Source organism: Sturnira hondurensis, unplaced genomic scaffold (assembly GCF_014824575.4).
Source record: "Sturnira hondurensis isolate 20B ecotype Veracruz unplaced genomic scaffold, ASM1482457v3 Scaffold0016617, whole genome shotgun sequence".
NCBI classification, from domain to species: domain Eukaryota; kingdom Metazoa; phylum Chordata; class Mammalia; order Chiroptera; family Phyllostomidae; genus Sturnira; species Sturnira hondurensis.
In genome coordinates, this window is record NW_028089248.1 from 3,800,467 (window position 1) to 3,822,647 (window position 22,181).

At 60.5% G+C, this 22,181-nt stretch overlaps 1 protein-coding gene across 2 annotated transcripts in view; it reads left to right on the forward strand.

Annotated features, from left to right (window-relative positions):
- The window catches only part of ZNF423 (zinc finger protein 423), a 259,489-nt gene that overhangs the window by 43,056 nt on the left and 194,252 nt on the right, over nt 1-22,181 (forward strand). Inside the window, exon 2 of one of the 2 annotated variants that reach the window (XM_037066363.1) lies at nt 10,270-10,329. In XM_037066363.1, the coding sequence (XP_036922258.1) occupies nt 10,270-10,329 (60 nt within the window). Of the gene's footprint in view, nt 1-10,269; nt 10,330-20,574; nt 20,650-22,181 lie in introns of those variants that run through there. The other variant, XM_037066365.1, reaches the window with a different exon arrangement.

Consider the following 22,181-nt stretch of genomic DNA (forward strand, 5'->3'; position numbering starts at 1 on the left):
AAGCCCCAGCTGCATCATCTCGCCCGCTCCTGCTGTCCCTGTGAGGGGGCCATGGTCCTGTACCCCGTTCGACCTCTGAGGAAACTGAGGCGCATGCCTGGTGCCACACACTGGTCAGTGTTGCAGCCCAGGTCTGTCCCGTCACAAACCCCGGGCTGATGGCTGCTGGGGTTTCCTGACCGGGGCCCTCGCAGGCCCAACACACAGACGAGCTTCCTGCAGAGGCACGAGCAGGAGAGGAGGCTCGCCCACCGAAAGGCTGGGCATGGCTGGGCAGGGCCAGGGCCCCCCGGCTCAGTGCTCGAGAAGCCCTTCTCTCTGGCCAGGAGCCTGTGAGCCTGGGGTGTGTGCCCCCTCTTCCAGGCAGTTCTCCGGGACCCCACAACACCCCCTGCCCATGCGCCCCTGGCCATCCTGGGCCCCCTGTGGGCCCCTTTCCTCAGGGCAGACTGAGACTGCAGTGCGCATGTCCCCAGGACCCAGGAGGGGCAAGCAGCGCTGGCTATGGGGGTGCCCTGCAGTGTGGGCAGGAGCGGGGGGTGGGAGGAGAAAGGGAGTGGGAGACAGGCTGGGGGCCAGCAAATGTCAGAGGTGGGCCGGGGTGAAGGGTGGGGTCCTGCAGGGCAGACAGGTGAGCTTTGGTCCTGGATGGATGGACACTTTGGCCCCAGGCCCCTGGTGTCCTTGTCACCACCCTCAAGGGCATGTCTCAGCTGCCACCGAGCTTGGTAGACGCCCTAAACCTAGTCTCTAAGAGCGGGCAGCGTGAGCGGTTTCTCCTGGCTCTGTACACCCGCTAAGACATGCCCCTCTCCTCTCTGTACGCTGGGGCGCGCCCCACGGAGAGGGGGGCGGCGCCTGTGTATGAAGGTGCTGGACGGAGGTGGGCCCTGCAGAGCCTTCTCCTGGGCCCTCCAGGGCAGAGGGGCCTGGTTCGAACTGCAGTTCTGCCACCTGGGGGCCCTGCCATCGAGTCACCGGAAACCTCTCTGAGGTGTTTGCCTGGTGGAGGGCTGCCTGAGCGGAGACCTGGTCCAGGACAGGCCTGGCTCTTGGTGGGGGCAGCAGGGGCGTGGGGGGCCAGGCATAGGGCGTGTGCGACCGCCAAGGCTGCCCGGCTGTGCACCAGCCGGCCTCCTCAGGGCCCCTCCAGCAGCGGGCCAGATGTGTTTTCTCGGACGGCGTCGGGGGAGCATCTCAGTGTGGGTGTCCTCGCGTGATGTGTGGGCTGCTGCGTTGTGATCGAAGGGAGCCAGCCGGCTTTCCTGGCCTATCTCTCCCCCATCCAAAGCAGAAAGTTAAATAAACACAGGCAAGTATTATCACAGGACGCGAGGAAAATGAACTCGGTCCCCATGGGCGGCCCACATCTGGCAAGTGTTGGGCCTCGCAGGGCGGTGGGACGAGACAGATGTGGTTGGGCAGGGGGGGCTCGGCGCACCCCCGCCTGGGGACACACCTCCTCCCAGGGCTCTGTGCCAACCTCGGGGCCTGGGGGGTGCAGGCCGCCTGCCTTCAGCGGCAGCCCTTGCCTTCGGTGGGGCTCCTCCGAGCCTTTCGGAGGCTGGTTCTCCCCTGGCCAGCCCGGGGCTGGTGTGGGGACTGGAGTCTGGGCCCCGGTGCAGGGGGGTGGCAGGCGCGCTTGGGAAGAAGAGGTACCTGTCAAGATTTTTCTTCCTCCGCTCAAGGCCGGGGTGGGCTGATGAGCCTCGTGTGTGGGGGGAGAGTTTGTAGTTGGTGTGCCCCTTGCCATCCTCTGCCCAGCACTGACACTGACAGTGTCACCTGACACTCAGCCCTCCCTGAACTTGACTGTGGTGACTTGGTTGGGAGGAAGCGAAGAGGGTGTGCCCTCCTTCCTAGTTTCCTTTCTTCCTTCCCTCTTCCCCCCTCTTCTTCCCTCCCTCCCTCCGACTCCATTCATTCATTCATCAGAGGTCCCCCAGCACCGCACATGGCCACATCCCCAAAGTGTGGCATTCTGCGTTCCTGAACCACACGGTGGTTCAGGTGGCTCATAGGTGAGTGAGTTTTCCCCTCTGTGACCATGTGTCCGTTCTACCTTTCGTAGGACTGTTGTTACCTTACCTGTTCATTCTAGGATCTGTTAGAAATACAGTTGCTAGCACAGCAATGTGCGCTTTCACCCGTAGTGCTGCTCAGAGGAGGCTGGCAGGAAAGGCACGTCCGTAAAGGGGGCTGATGTACAGAAACACGTTCTCCAACTCTTTGTGTGGGGGGCAGTGTGCTCCTGGGGGGGTGCCTGCCAGCCGGAGGGGGGTCTGCTCCGGGAGACTCCTGCCACACCCCGTGATGCTGGACGTCTGGGGCACGTTGGGCAGTTTCAGATGACGTAAGGCCCTCCTCGGTGGGGCCAAGGGCCAGGTGGAGACGCTCAAGGCCCCCCAAAGGCCTCCTGAGCCTGGTGGGTGGGCTGTGGGGCCGTGCTGGGGAGCACGTCCGTACCAGGGAAATGTCCCCCTCCCAAATCAGACTTATGAAAAGTATGGGCTCCTTGAACAGTGAGGCATTATGGCCGCCTCGACCCCTGGGACATCGTGTGGAATTACAAGATGTTTGCAAATGGTCATTATGGTTCATTCCCATGGAAAGCCTGGGGCTTTCGATGGGAAGACAGAGATGGAGGGCCAGCTGGTGTGTGTGCAAAGCCAGATGCAAGCGCTTACACACATGTGCACACCGCATCCGTTTTCAGTGACAGACTCAGTTTCCTCTCTTCTTGTGTTTGAGATCGAGCATGTGTGTGACAAAGTTCTGTTTATTTACCGTGCGTTAAGCACAGAGGATGAGTTGTTAAGTCGCCGTAAAAATAAATCTTAGTTTTTACTCTATGGTGCTTTTCTTCAAATAGAAGTCGTTGGGGGGAGGGAGAGTGGGATTCCGGTCCCTCACCCGCTCCTTCCTTTTCACCCCAAGCAGCAGGGAGGTAGGTGTGGGCAGGCTGCTGTTTGTCGCCTGCCCTCTGGGACCTCAGGCTGATGAACTTGACCCCCGTGGCCCACCGTCGGGCTCCCCACGTGCTGCGGGGTCACTCCATCCTGCTTTGCGTGGGTTACTGCGGCCACTCTGTGCACACGGAGTCTGCCCCGGTGCCGTCCCCTTCCGCCGGTGGGCGACAGCTGGTGGGCGAGAACCCTGTGTTGCCCCGGAGCTGGGATGCGGGAGCCAGACCCCGTCATAAACCCGAGTTCACGTGCCGCACGGTCCTGGCTAATGAGACTGGTTCTGGTCTTAAAAACCAGAACCGTGCGGGGGCGACTGTAGGAAATGGAGGGTGTGCGAGAACGGGGAGCTTCACCTCCGGGAGAGCCGGGATTGAACATGAGGGCGGCCCGGGAAGCCAGAGGCCTGGGGCGGGGGGCAGGGGGGCCCTGGGTGAAGGCCCAGGCAGGCGGGGGCCCAGACAGGGACTTTTCAGGAAGCCTCCCCGCCCTGAACACATTCGCTGGGCCGCAGACACAATAATCTTGCTTCGTGTTGCTCAGGACGGGCCAGGCCCTGGACTCAGCTCTTGGCAGGGGCATCTCACTTTGTCTCCGGAACAGATGGGAATTTCATCGTGCCCTCTGCACAGGCCTGGGGTGGGGGTCGGGACTCCGAGAGGTGAAGACTTCGCCCTGGGTCAGACGGCAGGCAGGAGGGACGGTTTGCGATGACTGAGGCTCGATCGCCCAGCTCAGGGCCTCCAGGGGGGCCGCCCGACCCGTCTCCACAGGGTTCCGAAAGAGGAGTCATTTCACCCTAACCTGCCCGTCAGCTGCAGCTGCTCCCAGCCGGTCTGGGAGGCCTGGAAGCTCAGCTGGTCAGTGCGTTTGTTCAGCTCGGGGTGGGACAGGCAGGCTGGGTGGCGGTCAGCGAGCAAGCCTTGGAGCTGCGCAGACCGGCGGCTATGTGGGCTCTCATGCCCGTGGTCACACAATTTCGAATTCAGGCCACTTAAAAAATGTGCTTAGGTCTGCTTTCCCTTTCTGCAAAATGGGCCCACCACCCGCCCCTGTGGAGGACCCTGGAGAGCATAAACATAAATGACACAGGTGTGTGAAGAGGGTAAGTAAGTGTTGTTTCCGGTGTCACTGACATGTGCCCCATGATCTGCAGGGCGGGAGAAACAGGAGGCAGAGGGTGTTCTTGAGGGGGCCGAGGGTGCCATCAGGGGCTACCCATGGCGCTGTAGGTCAAGGTTTCCCTTTGCCAGGCGTCTGGGTGTGAGGCTCTGGACCATATACCTTTTAAGTGCTGTCCTTTTTTATCATCGAAGCTACTTTGCAGGGTCGCTGTGCACAGAGAGGTGACCCGATTTGCACAGGTCACACAGCAAATCATAGGGGTTGAGACTTGGCCCTAAGGCATCTTGCTGTGACCCCTCCTTGCTGCAGATGGTAGCTTCAGTCCAGGCCCAGGGTAGTCAGGGAGAGCTTCCTGGAGGAGGTGGGCCTGAGCTCTGAGCAGTGTCTCTGACCAGGGGAAAAGGCTGGTTCTGCTGCAGATGGTCAGGCTGGCCCCGGGGGCTTGGGTGAGGAGCTTGGAACCCTACGCCTGAGGCTGGCTTTCCCCAAAGGCAGAACCCAAAGTGGGGTCGGGTGGGCCAGGCAGGCGGGGTTGGGGCTTGGGGCTGCCTCAGATTTCTCCTACTTTTCAGTTTCTTTGCTGTGGCGAATGCAACTTGATTTGATTTTCCCGAACTTCATCTTGGAGCAGGAACATTTTTATTTACCTTAGAAGAGAGACTGACAGACTTTTAAGATTTTCATCCACGATCATCATTCTTCCTTCAGTGGGATTTCCACGTTCGCGTAGAAGGAAATCAGACTTTTATCGCGGTCGAAGTGCAAACTCATCCTTCCTCTCTGCTGGCTCCTCCCCCAGCCTTCTCTGGGGTGGGGACTGGGGACAGGCAAGCCCCCGCCTCTGAGCTCTGGGCTGGGGGTGGCCGTGGTCCTGTTACCCAGGGTGCGCCTTCCACCTCCCCTGACTTCCACCCGCTCCTGAGTGTTGTCCGGGTCCTTACTGTTTCCGGCGGTCTCCGTCTGGCTCTGGGAGTTGAATTGATTTTGCATCCTCCAGCCTGCCATACATAGTATGTTTGTCCATTCCTTCCTTCCTTCATGTCTTCATGCATTCATTCATTCCCCGAGATCCTGTAATGTGCCAGCCCTCCAGGGTCCCAATGACGGGAAAGCGCGTCACTATGGAATTCAAAGTCTAATAGCTGAAGGTTCAAGTCCAAAGCCCTTTCTCACCCCTCATAGTACCTGGCTCAGTGTCGTGGGTCACCTGGAGATACTCAATGCTTATGAAAGGTGGAAATGGCCAAATACACGTCGGCCGTGTGTCTCAGGAGCCTAACACTGGGCGAACCGTCCAGCAGTCTTGCTGCTGGGGCTCATTTGGGGAAAGGCCCCTGATGAGGCTTGTGGCCACGTGGGGCATGTGGGCGGGTCACATGGGCAGAGGTGGCCCAGGTGCGCAGCAACAGGGCATGGTTAAATGAGTCCTGAGCCTCCTGTGAGTGGGCTGAAACCACGAAGCCACCAGGCTGTCAGTCCGTGTTTGTGATGTGAACAGATGCCCCGTGTGTGTTGCTCAGTTAGAAACAGTTTCAGAGCAGTTTGTGGTGTGCATCGTTCTGACCTTCCAGAGAGTGGTAGCAGTGTATCCATACGCGAAAAAACTTACGCTTTTAGTTTCTTTGTTTTAACTCACGTGTATTTCCTACTTTTCCGTTGGAACACGTGGGTTACTTATGTCAGAGACTTACAGAAAGGAAAAGGTGCTGAATCTAGGCCACCTTAGGGAACTCTGGGTGCTCGAGGCCCTGCGTGAGGCCCTGCTGCAGTTGGGCGGGCTGCATGTGGGTTCAGCGTCCGTGTCTTCTGTCCCTCCGTGCCGCGCCCCTTGTGCGGTGCACACTTGGCATCACCCTGCACGGCGGTCTTCTCCGCCTGCGGCTTTTTCACTCCTTAGGGTGGCCGAGTACTAAATCAGGAGCCGTGACACTTGATTGCCTGTTTGATATTGAGGGTCTGGGGGCGTTCTGTGTGTCCTTACCTGTTCTGGTCCTGCCTGGTGTGGGTGAGAGGGTTTGCCTGCGGCTGAGCCCGGGGAGGCGGTGGTTGCGTGCCTCTGGCCTGCCCGCCACCTCTGTGGGGACAGGGGTGCCTCTGGGGGGGCTCCACCACCCTCCCCGAAGGGTGGGGTGATCCCTGGGACCAGAGCCAGCAGAGCACCGAGGTCTCCTCAGACCTTGGCATACCAGCCGCGGCTGGGCCAACCAAAGAGACTCCCAAAATAAGTCCATTGGTCCAGTGGCTCTTACACCTTTTGAAAAGGGGGGAATGTTCTAGAAACCTTTGATGAAAATCGTGGATTCTTTTCTTGGGAAAGTGCCTATCTGCACACCTGTCTGGAAGCTGACATGCAGGGGCGGAGTCTTCTCAGACTCCTGAAGCCAGGTGGCCCTGGCGAGGATGTTGGGGAGGGCGGGGGCCCTGCTGGGACCTTCCGGAGGCTCTCCTGGCCCTCTGATTGCTGCTTGGTTTGTCTGTCTGCCCCAACTCTGCTTGCCTCAGACCTTGTCCCAGGGCTTTCCCGCCCCTGACCTGCGCCGGTCCGCCAGCCCAGGTCTTGTCTGCCTTTGACCGTCCCGGGTCGGGCCCCGGCCCTGTCCCGGTTCAGCCGTTGGGTTCCAGGCCTGGGGTTACCCAGGTTCGGAGGCCCAGCACATGGGCCGTGGCGCCCACCAGCACGTCCTCGATGGTGGCCAAGGCCATCCTGGTATGCGGGAACAAGCTGCTGCACTTTCAGGGTAGGGAGTGGAGTTGCTTAGGGGCCCCCTGTGAGCTGGAGGGCCGGCATCGGGTGAAGCTCCCTGGATTTTTACTCCCGTTCGGCAGCTGGCCGCCCACAGCCTGTGATGGCAGAGAAGAGGGATGACATGGAGCTCGGGTCTGTCTGAAGCCCTGGCAGAGCCTCAGAATCCTTCTGAACACGACCCAGAGCCCTGGCTCATACACTCAGGGCCCCTCCAGGGCCCACACAGTCCTGTGAACACACTGGCAGCTGCACCCTGCCTTGTGTGCTCACACACACACCCTGGGTCCCTCCCTCTGTTTACACACTGGCGTGTGCACCCACCCTATGCTTCCAAATGCCTGTCACTCACAGGAGTGGGTGTCCCTGTGTCCCTGTGTCCCCAGGGCAGGAGTGTGCATCCTGGCCGATGGGTGTTGTTTGTGTGGGCCGCTGTGCCACCCGGGTTTCCCCCGAGATGCTCAGGTCTCGGTGCCCACCGCGTCTCTGCAGTGGTCGGCTCTTCACTGCCGCCTGTTGAGGGGGGGGTGCTCCTCTGCTCGCTGCCCAGGCCCTCACCTCTCTGGAGACCAGTCTGGGCAGAAGGGGCCAGCTGGAGGGAAGGGACACCCTCTCCCTGTCTCAGTGTCAGGAGCACAGAGCCCTGGATGGTAGTGGTGGGCTGGGGTGGTAGGTTTTCTCATTAAGAACATAAACAGGGGGGGCTGTTTATCCCTTCAAGCAACAGATTGAGGGCAAGGGGACGGGATGCAAATGGGGGATGCCAGCTGTCCCAGGAAGAGGCGGTCATGCCCACCCAGGTCACTAGGTGAGTTGGCCCATGGGGAGGGACGTGGTTCCAGAGATGCTGGAGGGAGGTGTGGTCACTCACCGGAGGCGACCTCTGCCGTCTCGAACTTCCCCAGCCAGGGGGAGTGCCTTCCCGTCGCTCTCCCGATCTTCCCAACTCCAAAGGCTTGTCGCACCTGGGCACAGAGCCTGGCTCCCTCCCCAGAGCTCCCAAATGGCAGGCGTTCCCCATCTTTCTGTGATGGCTGCAGCCAGATCACTGGGAATGAGGGGATCGGCACCTTGGGGGTACCCCCAGTTCCCTGCAGTGGGAGGTCACACGTCTCCAGCAAAGAGCATTGAGTGGGTCCAAGTGTGGGGCTATTTGTCCTGATACCTGGGGGGCACTTAAGGACACAGGGGGCTCTGGGGTTGTGCATCAGTGACCTGGTACCTGTGGTGGATGAGGGGCAGATTCCCATGCAGAGCTCCTGGAAGAGGGTCCAACGAAAGGGCAGCAGGGCTCCCTCACCTATTGTCAGCTGCCCCCTAACAGATACGTGCGCGTGTACGCGCAGGTCAAGGGTGAAACTCGGAGGAAACCCGTGTTCAGTGTGGCAGGGAGAGCAGCTCGGAATTGGCTTCCAATTGCCGTCGGCTTTACCCAGAGGTAAAGCCTCTGGGTTTCGGAGGCTGGTGGTCGGAGTCAGCTGACGAGTGACACCAGCCCTGCTGATGCCAGGCCTTGCTGGTCACCGCAGCCGTCGTCAGCGGGGGAAACGGTAGCTCTGCCCGGGCCCGAGTGTCTCTCTGCGTTCCGTTTTCTTGATTCTGAGTTTCTGCTCTCAGGGTGTGCACTGGAGCGGGGAGACGTCTTCCTGGGCGTTCCTTGTTCTGTTGCTCCTTGATGTTTCTGGCCTCTTGTCCTGTCCTCTTGCTGTTTCTGGGGGTCAAAGAGCATGTCCCCTAAGGCTCTGGTGTGGGCAGTGAGGCAGTGGTGGATGGTAAGACGCAGCGAGCAGGTGGGGCAGGGCCGGTGAATTCCAGGAGCTGTTTTAGCCCTGGCACGACCCCCACCCCCACAGTGCTGGGGACCCTGCAGGGGACAGCCACCATCCCATGGAGTCCTCCTCACAATCCTAGGGCACAGGTGCCGTCATCTCCATTTCTGAGGTGGGAAAACCGAAGCCTAGAGGTTAGAGCATTTGCCCAGCATTGTGCTGCAAGTTAGAGGCAGAATCGGGACTTGAACCCAGGATCTGCCACAGGCAGCGGCTCGCTCCTCAGGGCTCGGCTGCCCAGCATGCTGTGCACCTGCCTTCCACGGGGCCGGCTGGTGGGGCTGCTCTGCGGTCCGGGGTTTGGGACAGCGTCCTGTGCGCCCCAGAGTAAAGTCCTCGCTTAGCGTCGGTCAGCCACAAGTTCTGCGTTTTTAAGTGAAGCCACGTAGCAGGAAAGTGGCTTTGCCATAAGCTGATTGACACGAGCTTGACATTCCTGCGGCACGTCACCATCGTCATCGAAGTGACGTCACCCAAGGACCTGCCGGGCCGTGGTTGCATGAGCAGCGTTTGAATCGGATGGTCCCAGCCTGCAGCCCAAAGGCCGCGCAGACTGGCAGACTTTCCAGCTGTGAGGTGTGGGCGTGTCCGTCCCCGTCCCTCTCTGAGAACCAGCCTGTGGGTGAGGAGTAGGCGCAGCGATGCCCAAGACACGCCCAGCACGGCCCCTTGCTCGTAGCGGTGCCTGCCTTTCCCGCCGCCCTGGTTGCCACCTGGTAGCTCCAGCCTCCTGTGTGCAGCCCAGAGCGGGCCTTCAGATCTGGAAAGCACCATGTAGGCACATCCCTGGCTTCAACAAAGTCCCGTTTTACGGAGCCCACAGCCCGGCTTTAATATTACTCCATGCCCCACTGGGTTCATTCCGGGACTGGGCCTTCTTATGCAGTTACAGCGTTGCTCCCAGGTCCTGCTGATGCACCGCCTCCGTCCCCACCTGCCTGGCCTTCCATGCTGAGGGGTGGGTCGTGGGGACCTGCTGCTGCTGTCCAGCTGTGTTCTGTGATGAGCTGTGGGGGTGGCGTGGCGCGGTGAGTAGCGCTCCGATGTCACTGGCTCATGACCGGACAGCTGACCTCTGGAGAGGTGGCCTCAGCCTGTCCTGAGGCCTGTCTGGGGGTCTAGTCTCAGGGTGCAGAGTAGCACCCTGCACTCTGCCCACTTCTGACAGCGACCTGGCTTGCTTCTGGGGGTCCTCGAGAAAGCCGTGGCATTGGAGCGGTGGTCTGGTTGGGGCTGTCGGTGGGAGGACGGCGTCAGGGAGACACCTGAGGCTTCGCTGTCTTCCTGCCGGTGGCCAAGGGCCCCGTCTCCAGTGGCGACTCAGACTCTGGATTGTGGCGAACGGGTCCAGGCCTGCTTCTGGGTCGAGACCGTGCGGTGATCGATTGGTGATGTCTGCCAGGGGCACAGGGCGGGAACAGCCGGTGGACATGGCTCCTCCCTCAGGACGTGTGTCGTATTCCGCTCCTTTCTCATCTGTGAAGCGAATGTGCGCCTCTTGGGAGGCTCGGCCCCTTCCGCTGATCATGGGCGTGATAGGGACCCCCACCCCGGGGACCTGCTTGCGCAGCGTCGGGACTCACAGGCGCGTCTCTGTTCTCTCTTTCAGTTGAAGAAGGAGAGGCCTCCGACTTCTCGCTGGCCTGGGACTCCTCTGTGTCGGCCTCAGGTAAGTGCCCCGGGGCCTGGTGGGGGAGGGGTTGCTGGGAGCTCTGGGGGCGGGGCTCAGGAATGCGCAAAGCCACCCAGGTGGTTCTGGGAACCAGGTCCTTCATGGCGTATTCCTGTCTTCGGTCCAGCCTACCCCGAGCAGCGTGATGTTTGTATCAGTTCCATATGGCCAATAAAACCTATTACGCACGGAGACTAATACGGCCTGATTCTCCAAGGGCCACGTTTCCCGGCCGCCGCCTCCCAACCCTATGCGGGTGTGTTCAGAAGGCCGCGGTGCCCCCACTGCACGGGCGTTGAGGCTCCCTGTGTGGGCATCGCCGAGCACCCATTCCAGTCTAATTGCGCAAAAAAAAAGCCACTATTGGTGGGGGTGGGGGGGCGGGGGGGTGACGCGTGAGCTCCCATGGAGTTAGAATCCCTGCCGTCCCATCCCTGGAGGGCGGCTCTGCACTTCAGTCTGGCCCAAAGACCTGAGCCCAAGCCTCCAGGGGGAGGGAGGAGGCGAAGTTCAGACTGGTGGGTGCCTGGCCACCTCGGGGTGACAGGGTGACGAGCAGTCAGGGAGTGTGTTTTCAGCTCAGTCCTGCCCTTGCCTGCAGGGAGGGGGATTCACCTGATTGGCAGCTCCACAGATGGGGTGCTTGGCGTCCGCTGGGCAGATATTTAACTCCTGAATGGTTACGCACGGTGTCTGTGATGTGAGGGTTATTTGTGCCTTAAGATGATGCTGAAGTCGTGTAAGCGAGAAAACTAAGTTGGCGAAGTTTTGAGAAGCAGCACCTAGTGCTGGGATTCAGCAGAGACTGTGGGGGAGGTTTGCCGTGACTAGAATTTGGGAAACGCTGGTGAGCACTGGACAGAGCAGGCAGGGAGCCGGCACTCCCACCAGGTCCCGGGACTCCCCGTCCAGTGCTCTTTCCCACAGGATCCAGATGCTGGTGGGAGAGCCTGAGGGTCCCGGTGGGGTCCTGGCTGACCCAGGCGGGGGGCACTGTTGTGTCTAGAGGGACCACCTCCATGGCGGGGGGCTCGTCTGAAGCCAGAATTGGGGGTGCTCAAATTCTCGGGAGGAGAGTCTAGCGTTAGGCCATGTCATGAGGTCTGTCCTGGGACAGGTGGGAGGAGGGGCCATGCAGCCCTGTCCCGTCTCCTCCTGTGCGCAGAGATGCACCCTCGGTGGTTGGAGTGAGATGCTGGGCTCCACGTGTCCTCCGGGCCTCCGGACCCCCACGGGTGCGTGGGCTCAGACTGGCTGCCGGCTCTGAAGGGGAATGCACCGTGTTCCCAAACTCGGACTGGGAAAGCGCCTGGTCTGCTGGTGTCCACACAAGGCCCTCCCTCCCAGCTGCTTTTCCAGTGGTGCCGGGGGCCGTGAGGATGGATGGGGACAGTGGTGGGCTGAAGGAGGGGAGTGGCAGGGGTTGTGGGGGGGTGGAGAGCCTTGGGCGGGGTGCAGCAGCGCCAGGGCGGCCTCCCTAAGGCAGGGAGGTGTCTGTCCTGGGCAGAAGGCATGGCGATGCTGGGGGGTGGGGGGTGGTGGGGGGCTCCCAGTCCTCAGTGGAAGGAACAGCTGCCCTCGGGCCTCTCGGGGGTGCTCAGAGTTGGGGAGCTTGTGGGTCCAGCCAGGATCTGAGCACAGGTGTGCCGGGGAGACGGCGCTCGGCTCCTCTGCGCCCCTGCTGCCCTTGGGGGCTCTGCAGTGCCCGTCAGCTTTGGGGTTTTTTGCTGGGAGACCGGGAAAGGGAAGGCCAAGTGGCGGGGCACCGGATCACGCGCAGCCCGGCAGCGGATTATTGTTTTCTTTGGCCCAGTCTGGTGGTTTTCACAGCATGTGCACGTGATAAGTCGGCCCTCCGAATTTTGTTGGGCCTGGGCTGTTCAAGGCAGCTTGTATTCCCTGAGCATGGAGCTCGAGAGATGGCCAGAATCCTGGGTGACGGGGCCCCGTCAACCGGCTCAGGAGGCAGCCCTGGCGGCGGGGGAGGGAGGAGTCACGTTTATTGAGCACTTTCTTGGTGTGTGCCAGGCCGGGCCAGCACGCCAGCCCCCCAAGGGGGGTGCCGCTGCCAGCAGCACCTCCAGCGTCTCCCCTGGGCTGGTTCCGGGGCGGCCATCTGGTGGGGGACAGGGCCAAAGGCCTGGCTGATGCTGCTTTAGTGTAACGCTTTTCATTAAGTTGAGAAAATGTCACTTGGCCGCATCTGAGAACGTGGGGGCAGGTGCCAAGGAAGATTATGGGGGAGCAGAGCCTCCCGGGCCCCCCTTGGCGCTGCTGCTGGGGATCGCCAGCCTCGTTTGGCAGGAGAGGGAAGGAGGAGGCTTGGCGCGGTACAGTAGCGGACCCTGGACCCAGCCAGCACGTTGGGGAGTGGGGACTTGAACCCAAGTCCTCCTGCAGCCAGAGCCTGGGGCTTAACCTCTGCAGCGCTGGGCACTGGGAGGTGGGCAGCTGAGCAGAGACTGGAAGCTGCGGCATCTTGGAGACTCGGGGAAGCTCCCCCACGGTACGGGACCCCGGGGGGCCATGGAAGGTCTTTGGCTCATCAGATCAGACAAACGAATGCAGGGTTGAGTTGAGCAGGAGTTGGGGGCTGCAGGCACGGACAGCTCCTCCGTGTGAGGGCCCAGCCTGCCCACCCGGGCAGGCTTCTCACTGTGCCCACCCCCGGTCCTGGGTGGGTGATGGAGAGCCCCAGTAAAGAAGCAGAACGCCCAGCGTGCTCCGTGCTCGCCCCTGGCTCCCCAGCCCACGAGGACTCTGTGCCGTTGCCCCCAGGAACAGCCTGGCCTGCCCCGTCTGCACCCAGACAGTGATGGGGGGCCCGGCCCAACCCACTGATCTGGCTGCCTCTGTAGCTGTCACTGGTGCTGGGTGGGCGGGCACTTGTGTCCTGTCCTAACCCACCCTCTCCTTGGATACTTTTGGGCTCTGAGGAGCAATGCTGGGATGGACGTCTGGGTGCAGGGGGTCTGTCTCCTTTGGAGTTTTTATTGGGGACACCCATTTCCATTTTTTTCTTTCGGCCTTGAAATTAAGGCTGGAGGGTCTGTCCCCGTCCCCTTTCTGCCCACTGGGCCCCGGAGCCCCGCACTTCAGTTCTTTCCTGGGTGCCCCCCCCCCCGGCTCACCAGTGAGGACATCCTGGCCCACCCCACAACCCCAGGGCCAATGTCAGGGGCTGCCCTGTGCCCTTCAACTCCGGCTGGCTGTGCTATGCTGTCCCTCTCACGCTGGAGCCCCCAACCCAGCCATTTTTCTCAGTGAGGACCAGGGGACATGTTAAAGGAGCAGAAAAGTCCTAAATAAATGTAGAATTTCCCAGCATTTTAAAGACTTATGAAATGCGTTTTTATGTGGGGCCAGCTGGGGAGTTTCTCATTAGCTCTGGTGGGGCATCTATGGGGAATTGAGCTAAGTGGAGCCAGGCAGGCTGGGTAGGAAGACGCCGTGGCCCCGAGCTCACCGGGGGAGCGTGGCAGGCATGCGCCGGCCGGTCTGCACAGCGGACCCCCAGCCAGGCCGGCTGGGGCTGTGCCTTTGTTCGAGCTGCTTCCCCAGGCACGGGAGGCCTCAGAAGCCTTCAGGTGGCGACTGGAGCCGAGAGGGGCCACTCTGTTTCCATGGTGAGCAGTCCACGAGGTAGGGCATCTGTGCCCCGTGCACCCGGGGGTACGCACTTGTGTGTGTGTGCGCGTGTGCGCCCAGGTGCCGCAGCCCTGGCTCGTTTCCCCGGGGGGCCTGGGGCCTCTGTGCAGCCTCTGGGGCCCCTGGGGCTGACTTGTGCCTGTTCTCCGAGGGGAGTGTGGTGTTTCCTGCCCATCCTTTCCTCTGGCTCTGGACCAGCCAGGGGCGCCTGCTGGGCTGTGCTCATGTCACTTCCTCTGTGTCGAGTTTGCGGTGCACACGCATGCACGTGTGTGCTGCCGCCCGGGGCGTGTGTGAGATGGTGTGGGCAGTGTCTCTCTTCTGATTGCGTTTCCCTGTCCTCCGGCCTGGCTGCTGCTCGCACGTCTGTGGAGTTTGGGTAGCTCGCTGGTTCTGCCTCCCTGGGTGGACCTGGGACTTCAGCGGAGGCAGGGACGGTGCCTTTTGTCTCGGACGCTCAGCCCGGGGCCCAGCAGCTGCCATCGTGCTGGTGCTCTTGGCTCGGTGCTGGCCCGCTCCCAGCCCTGCCGACCTGGGGCGTTCACCCCCTGGTTCCCCTCCTCTCCTGGTGTGGTTGGGCTTTTCAGAGGTGTCAGTAAAAAAGGAGAGCTGGTCCCCAAGCTTGGGTGCTCCCTGAGGACAGGACAGAGTCTCCGTGGTGCCCTGACCCCTCCCCAAGATCCCCACTGGAGGTGGTGAAGTCAGCAGTTGTCTCATGACTTGAAGGCTGGCTGGGCTCCAGGGCCACAGTTCGGTGCGTGTGGGTGTGGGTGGGATGTGGCATTGGTCACCTTGTGACCTTGGGAGGTCTGCTGGTGTTGCCCAGGTGTGGTGTATACCAGGTCTGCTCTAACTTGTTGTTTGTGCAGCTCGGGTGGTCTCGTTACAGTGAGAACTCGGACGTTGCCGTCCGGCTGGGGCCTGAGGGTCTGCATTTCTCACTGTGGCTCCGTAGCGGTGCAGGTGCTATGAGGCCACACCGAGCCCACCCTGAGCAGCGAGGGCTGAAAGGGTTGGGTAAGTTGAGTCCTCTTACCCGCTACCCCTGGCCTTCTTCTGGCTGGAGCCTCTGCCTGTGGAGCTCAGCCTAGATGACACCTCCTCCAGGAAGTGTGCCGTGATAGTCCTGCCATTATCAGTGTGCCTTCCTTTGTGTCCCTGAGCCTCGGGGCTTGCCCCGATTCTGGCCCTCACTGCCCTCTGCCTGGGTGTGACGCTCCTCCTATATGGACGGACCCAGGTCCCTGGCTGCGACCGTGTGTGATTTCCTGTGCTTCTGGAGCCTGGCCCTGGCTTGGTAACTGGCAGGTACCCGGCACACGTTTGCCAAGGTGGAGAACTTCACCTGTGCCTCTCTGTCTGTCTTTGCCCTTGGCAGTTCAGGGCCAGGTCTTTGTTCACTCTGTTAAGAGTAAGAATTAGTTTTGAGGTCCAGACACTCACACTAGCTGTGTGACTTTGTGTAAGTTGCTTAAACTCTCTGTGCTTGCTTATCTGAGACAGGGAAAGTCATCCTGTTTCTGGGGGCCGTTATGAGGGTTACAGGAGGGAATCCATGTGGGTTAGCTTTCGTCTCCTGCAGGGGCACCTGGCACTCTGCATTCTCGTTCTTACTGCTGGTAGCACATCGAGGCGTCTCGCTCCCCCTACCCCGGTCTTGAGTGGCAGCCTCCAGACATTGACATACCCCCTTGCAGGGTTGGGGTGGGACTGAGTTCTCAGGGGACCTTCCTCACCCAGTGGACCCTGCTGGTGGGGTGCGGCTCCTTTCCCAGGAGGAAAAGGCTGGGGAGGGACAGAGAGGTTGGTGGTCAGGGTCTACTCTGAAAGGCCCTGAGGCTGTCACATGATCAGGTCCCTTCCCTGGGCGGGGCTTGACACAGACTCTGCAGGCATGGGTCAGTGCCCAGGAGGAAATGGCCAAGGTCAGCCCTGTCACGCGGCCTGGCTGGTCCCGGCTTCCTGGGCGGGCGCTCTGTGGGTCCCAGCGCTTGGGCTGGGCACGGTCAGCGCTCTGCCAGCCGGCGACCTGCTGGAGGCTGTGGCAGCTAGGGGGGCTGGTTAGGTTTTTGTCATCTCAGCCCACAGTCTCTTAAAATCCTTCGAGTAAGGCAGGTGTGGGGGTGTGCATGCGTGTGAACACATGCACACATGCAGAGTCCTGTGTTGGGCTGAACCTGCCTAACTGACGCCATTGGTTTGCCCACACCGATCGTTCTTTCTCCTCCATCGTGGTTGATTGCTTTAACCGACAGCTGCTGCCCTGCCTGGTGGCAGTTAGCACATCCCATCGATACAGAATCCAGTGAATGGGCTACATTTTTGCTTATGCTGTTCTGCTGCTCAGGGCCGAAGGCTTTGCAAGCCCTGCAAGCCCTGCCTTGCTCACTGTTGTGGCCTCAGCAACTCACTATTATTACAAGCAACCGCAGTAACAGTAAAAAAATAAGAAGCATTTAGTGAGCATTAGCTGGTGCCAGGCTGTATCTCGTCAAGCCCTCCTTAACCGCAGCTGGGAGGAAGCCTCATCCCATCTCGCCGATGAGCAGAGACGACGCTTGGAGGGGTTGAGAGATGGTGCAGGGTCTCGGACTGGCGGGTCCCGGCGGGCAGGGCAGGGACTTGGACCTGTGCTGGTTTTGTCTGAGTCTAGGACCCACTCTGTCATGGCCAGCTCCCAGTGCCTGGGCCTCAGTGGGGACGCAGTGAGTCCTTGAGGACTGGCCTACACCAGAATGTGCTAAGAGCCTCACGAGGTTGTTACAGTGACATGCGGTTCACGAGAGACCACCGGGGCCAGTGTGGGAGTAGATGGCTGGTGATGGGCATCGCTGAGAGTGCTCTGTAGCAGTGACGTGTAAACTGATAAGTCGTCATGTGAACAAGCACATGCATGCACAACACACACGGACTTGCTCACAGACAGAAGCACACACACATTCATATACAGTTACATATATACATACACATATAGAAACACACACACTCTCATATACTCACTTCCCACCTCCCACTCACTCACTGCACGTGTACAGGCATTCACCCATGTGTTCCCCCATATCTCACACATGCATACATGTGCACAAACATGCAACACACGTGCAAACACAAGTGTGGACAGACACACACATGGGTATACAGTGGACCCTCTGTCTCTGTGAGTTTCACACCACGGATTCCACCAACTGCACATCGAAAATGTTCAGAAAAAAACCCAGAGAGTTCCAAAAAGCAAAACTTGAATTTGCCCCGTGCCCCGCCCCACGCAGAGCCCGTGGGAGTGCAGCAATGGGCAGGCACACCCTGCTGTAACCTGTCTGCGTGCAGGGGTTCCATGCAGATGCTGTGCCATTGGACGGGGCTTGAGCACCATGGGTCCAGGAACCCAGCCCCCGGGACTGAAGGAGGGCGGTGCCAGTGTGCCCACTGGTACACCGCGCACATACGCACACACATGCACACACCCACAAACGTGTGCACACACCCACAAACATGTGCACACACAGGGACATGTGAGCACACCCCCACCCGCCCCTGCACCCCAGGCTTGCACGGGAGCAGGAAGAGCCTGCTTCTGGGACGTCTGTCTTCCAGAAGGAGGACAGGGCTCCCCCCAGGCAGCTGCCCAAGATGTCTGGCTTGTCTCCTTGCTCTCTGTTTTCTTTGGTTTCTTTGTTGCACCCTCAGGGCCTCCAACATGCTTCCCGTCCAGAGATCTGCGCCCTGCTGTGGGGCCCGGCGCTGGGCCGTCTGGTGAGACGCAGACCCCGCGCCCATCTGCCTGACCGCCTGCTTGGCCAGCTCTGGCCCAGAGGCGCCCCCGCCCCCGACTTGAACATGACTTCATTTCCACCCTGCACCTGCCCCTTTAAGAGTCCATGGCCTGGTAGGCCTGTCCCCGGTGTCAGCCTGGGGGAGGCTGGACAGCTGTGGTTGGGGGGGGAGCTTTGGTAGCCCCCAGGGGCCTCTTGGAGCCTGAGCCGATGCTGGGGAAGCTGAAACAAAGGCCGACAATGGCCTCCTTCCCTCCCTGGGCGGCCTCCGAGCAGGGCCTGCTTGGGCGGCCTCTGGGGGCCCCTGTTATTTCCTGTGCTGGCTGCGGGGCTCCAAGCCAGCCGCAAATGGGCAGGAAGCAGGCTGGGCATCTCCTCCCCGCCTGCTGGGCCGGCCCTCCCAGGTCTGAGTCGCCGCCTCTGGCAGCCGGGCCAGTGCGGCATGCCCGCTCTGTCATGCTTTGTGCCAGCCTGCCCGGCCAAAGCCTGTCCTGCGCAGGTCTGCCCAGGCCTCCCGGGAGGGGAAACCTGACCCGTCCCTGCCGACCTCTCCCTCCCACACACCCACGTGCTCCTGCCTTCTGCACCGGGGGCCCGTTTCTTCCACTGGAGCCCTCTCGGCCAGAGTGCTCGACTCCACGGAGCTGAGGACGAGGTCAGGCAGGGAGTAGTGTACTGGTTATTGATGAATTCATCTGGGATCGTGCTAGAAGTGAACTTAGATGTAGCCTCAGGGTTATGCCTAAGGTTAAGGTCAGGGTTAGGGTTAGCAAGCCCTCAAGACTAAAAAGACAGGGGTCAGAACATGGGTTGTGAAGAGCACAGATCTTTGTGTTAGTCCTTGATTCACCACCAGTCCTGTGTCACCTAATGACCAGGTGCCTCTTGGTGCCACGCTAGGCCACAAGGACACGGTGGTGGCTTGTCCTCTGGGCCTCCCAGTGAACGGTAAATACACAGCAACTCCATCGGCTCTTAGCTGTGAGGTTGGATGCGAAACTCTATTCACCTTACTGGGACCGAGTTTTCTGATCTGTAAAGTGGGTTACTGAAGCCCTACCTGGCGACGTTGTTACAGGAGGGCGTGGATGTCCCGTGTTCAGCACAGTGCCTGGCACACAGTAAGCACCCCGTAAGTGCCAGCTCTGGTGACTGTTACTGAAACGAGATGAGGTGGCCCACGTATCACTGAGCAGCTAAAATAATCAACAAAAGAACTAATTATGCCAGAAACCTAAGGCGAGGGTCACTATGCAGGTGAGCTTCCTGGCAGCCTAGGCAAAAAGTGAAATAGGATGGAGGGCCCAGTAGCCACCTGTCTGTTTCAAGTGCTTGGGACAGACGACTGTTGGTCCCTGGCACTAAATGCTGAGGAATTTACTGTGTGCGTCCTCGTTAATCATTGAACACAGACCAGGCAGTGTCTCAGGAACAATTTGGCACATGGCACAGAAACATCTTTCTTCAGTTGCCCCTGGAAACATGCTCAGGCCTCAGAGCACACCCCAGCTGTGAGTGGCACGCAGCGCAGCCTGGAGGGACGTGGGACGAGATGGGGCCCCCTTGGCCCACTGCATCCTGGGCCAGAGCGAGGGCTGCTGCTCCGGGTGCCTGGTTACATGCACTCGAGTGCATTTGTGTCCTGCAGGACCCTGAGAGGCCCTTGGCATGCCCGTGGGCATGGTGAGTCTTGGGGAGGCTCTTAAAAAAAAGACGCTTTTTAAAGTCCTCCCCTGAGGATATTTTCATTGATTTTAGAGAGTGGAAGGAAGGAGTCGGGAAGAAAGAGAGCGAGAGACAGTCATGAACTGGTTGCTGCCCACATGTGCCCCTACTGGGGATTGAATCTGCTGCCTAGGCGTGTGCTCTGACCAGGGATTGAACCCACAACCTTTTGGTGTGAGGGGCAATGCTTCCACCCACTGAGCAACCTAGCCAGGGCTTTTCAAATGTTGTTGCCTTCAGAAAGTAGCCCCTTTTTCTGAGGCTCCCCTCTCTCCTGGTCATGGAGTCTTGGAACACCACCTGAGGAACGGTTCACGTCCGTGGGCTTGGAGCTCAGCCGCGCAGGAGACACCTCACCCGCCAGGTCCCTTCGGTGCCCAGACTGCAGTCTGGTGAGTCGAGCCTGGGGGCTTTCGTTCAGTAGTGCCCGCCCCCTTTGCACTTTTTACAAGGTTATTGCACTCACTCATTTTACCTGCGTGTGATCCAGCCTCTGGGAGGGGCAGAGTTGGGGAAACTGAGGCTCAGGAAGGTGAAGGGGACTCAGGGTGGAGGCTTCTAGCTCAGGGTCTTTCCATAGACACATACATGCCTAAATGCACCCCATCTCAACACACGCACCCCACCCCAACACACACACCCTGTCTTTGCTCTGGACACGTGTATGAACATTGTCCTGTCCTCTAGCCCCTTTGGTCCCCTCCCCACTCTCAGCCAGCAGGACTGTGGGCCTGCCCACCCCCTCCACCCGAGGGCCTGCTGGTGGCCTTGGCCCCTGTGTCCGGAGGGCAGGGCACCCTGTGGAGTTTCCATGGCGAGCTCTCCTTTGGGGGCCCCTGGGTGGGACTTTCCATCTGGGTGGAAACCTGACCCGCAGGCCCGGGCAGGAGGAAATGCCTTCCCCAAATGTGGAGACAAAGAAAAGAGAGTCGGCCAGCCTGGGATTCCAGCCAGAGCCCCTGACTTCTGCAAAGCCACAGAGCGGGGGGACTCCCAGGGGCCTGGGGCTGGGCTGCCTAGGACCCGCCCCCCAGGGAAGGCCAGAGCCTAGGCGGGGCCTCCCTCCCCGCTGTGGAGGGCCCTGGGGGCGGCCGGCCCCGTGCCCCGCCACCCGGGTCTTGCCCTGGTCTGCCTTTGCAGCACGCTCCTGTGGAGCTAAGTCAGCCGGTTGGTAAGTGGTCACTCGGGGTTCGAACTCGCCTCCGTCAGGCAGGCATGTGCACAGGCCTTGGCTCTTGGACTCTCTGGAGGAGCGCTTTGCCCACAGTAGGTGTTCCACACCTGCCGCTGTGTGAGGACATGGAGCCTCCGAGAGGCTAGGTGTCCTGCCTGGGGTCACACAGGCGGTGTGGGGTGGAGCTGCATTGCCACCCCTGCCTGCTGACCTCTGCCTGCGCACTATTACGGGTCCTTGCTGGCTCCTTTCACGGAGCGCAGCCTAGCCACACGCTTGTCCCTAGAGAGGGCAAGAACCGTTTAATGACATGCTTGCCGTGGGGGCTGCCTGAGTGAGCCTGAGAGGCTGGTGACTCTGGGATCCCTCAGGTGGTGGCCTCTGTGGCTTCTCACGGGGCAGGTGGCTGTGACTCTGGGTTTTAAGGTACATGTCTTCCTTCCTCACACCGGAAATAGTAGCCAAGGCCCTTACAGTGTGTGTGTCCCCAGCCATGGCCCCTGGCCCCCACCCCCCAACCCCGGCGTACCAGGGATGGGCCTGTGTCTAACCCATAGGTTTAGAAGGGACCACAGGACTATGAAAGGTGGGGCATGGACCAGTGTGCAGGTGTGGGGTGGGGTGGGTGCTGCACTGTCCCCAGCACAGGTGTTATGCTTGGTCCCCCTGGCGCCACCCCAGCCCAGTTCCTGGGGACTGACTGGCTGGGAGACCCCTTCTCAGGGCTTGTCTGGGATCAGGGGAAGAATGGCCAGTCTGCTTCTGCACCCTGGCTGGCACCCCTGCACCCGGGCCTGGTGAGGGGAAGGCAGAGCCTGGGGCCTTGTCCTCTGCCACTGGGGGCCTGTCTCTGCAGCACCTTGTCCGCTGGGGCTCAGGTCAAGGTCCAGGCCAGTAGCTGGAAGGCAGACGAAGGGGAGCCTGAGGACGGTTGAGCCCCAGGGACACTGGCCTGCGTGTCGGGGCCCCACGCTCCAGGCCCAGCTCTGTGGCTGACCAGATCCAGGGGCCACCTCGGCCTGGGGAGGGCGTGGCACTGAGACAGCATGGTCCCCGTGGAGGGCCTCACTGGAGCATTTTGCTGGGAGAGCTGAGACTGGGGTGGGGGACTCATGAGTCCCAGTAACGGTCTCTCATGGGAGTCTTGCCTGTGTCCTCTGTCCTGGTTTGGACCCCATACCTGAGCTTGGGCTGTGTCCGCACCCAGGAATGCCCCCTGTCCTCCATCATAACCTGCCCAGAGCTGCGTGTCCTTCAAGCCCAGCCCACACCTGGCCTCTGTGAAGCCTTCACCCGTGCCTCCTGGTGCCTGCCCTTTCCACGAACCCCCGTCCTGGACTCGGGGTAGGAGGTCTGTGGGGGACCATGTGCTGACTTGTCCCTTCCTTAGCTTCTCAGTGGCTCCATACCCCCTGCCACTGTGAACCCGTCCCTCCCTCCCTGGTAATCCAGGTTGAGGCTGTGCTTTATTCAGTGCTGGACCATGTCTCAGGAAGTTCTCCTGAATGTCTACCCACCTTTCTCAGTTG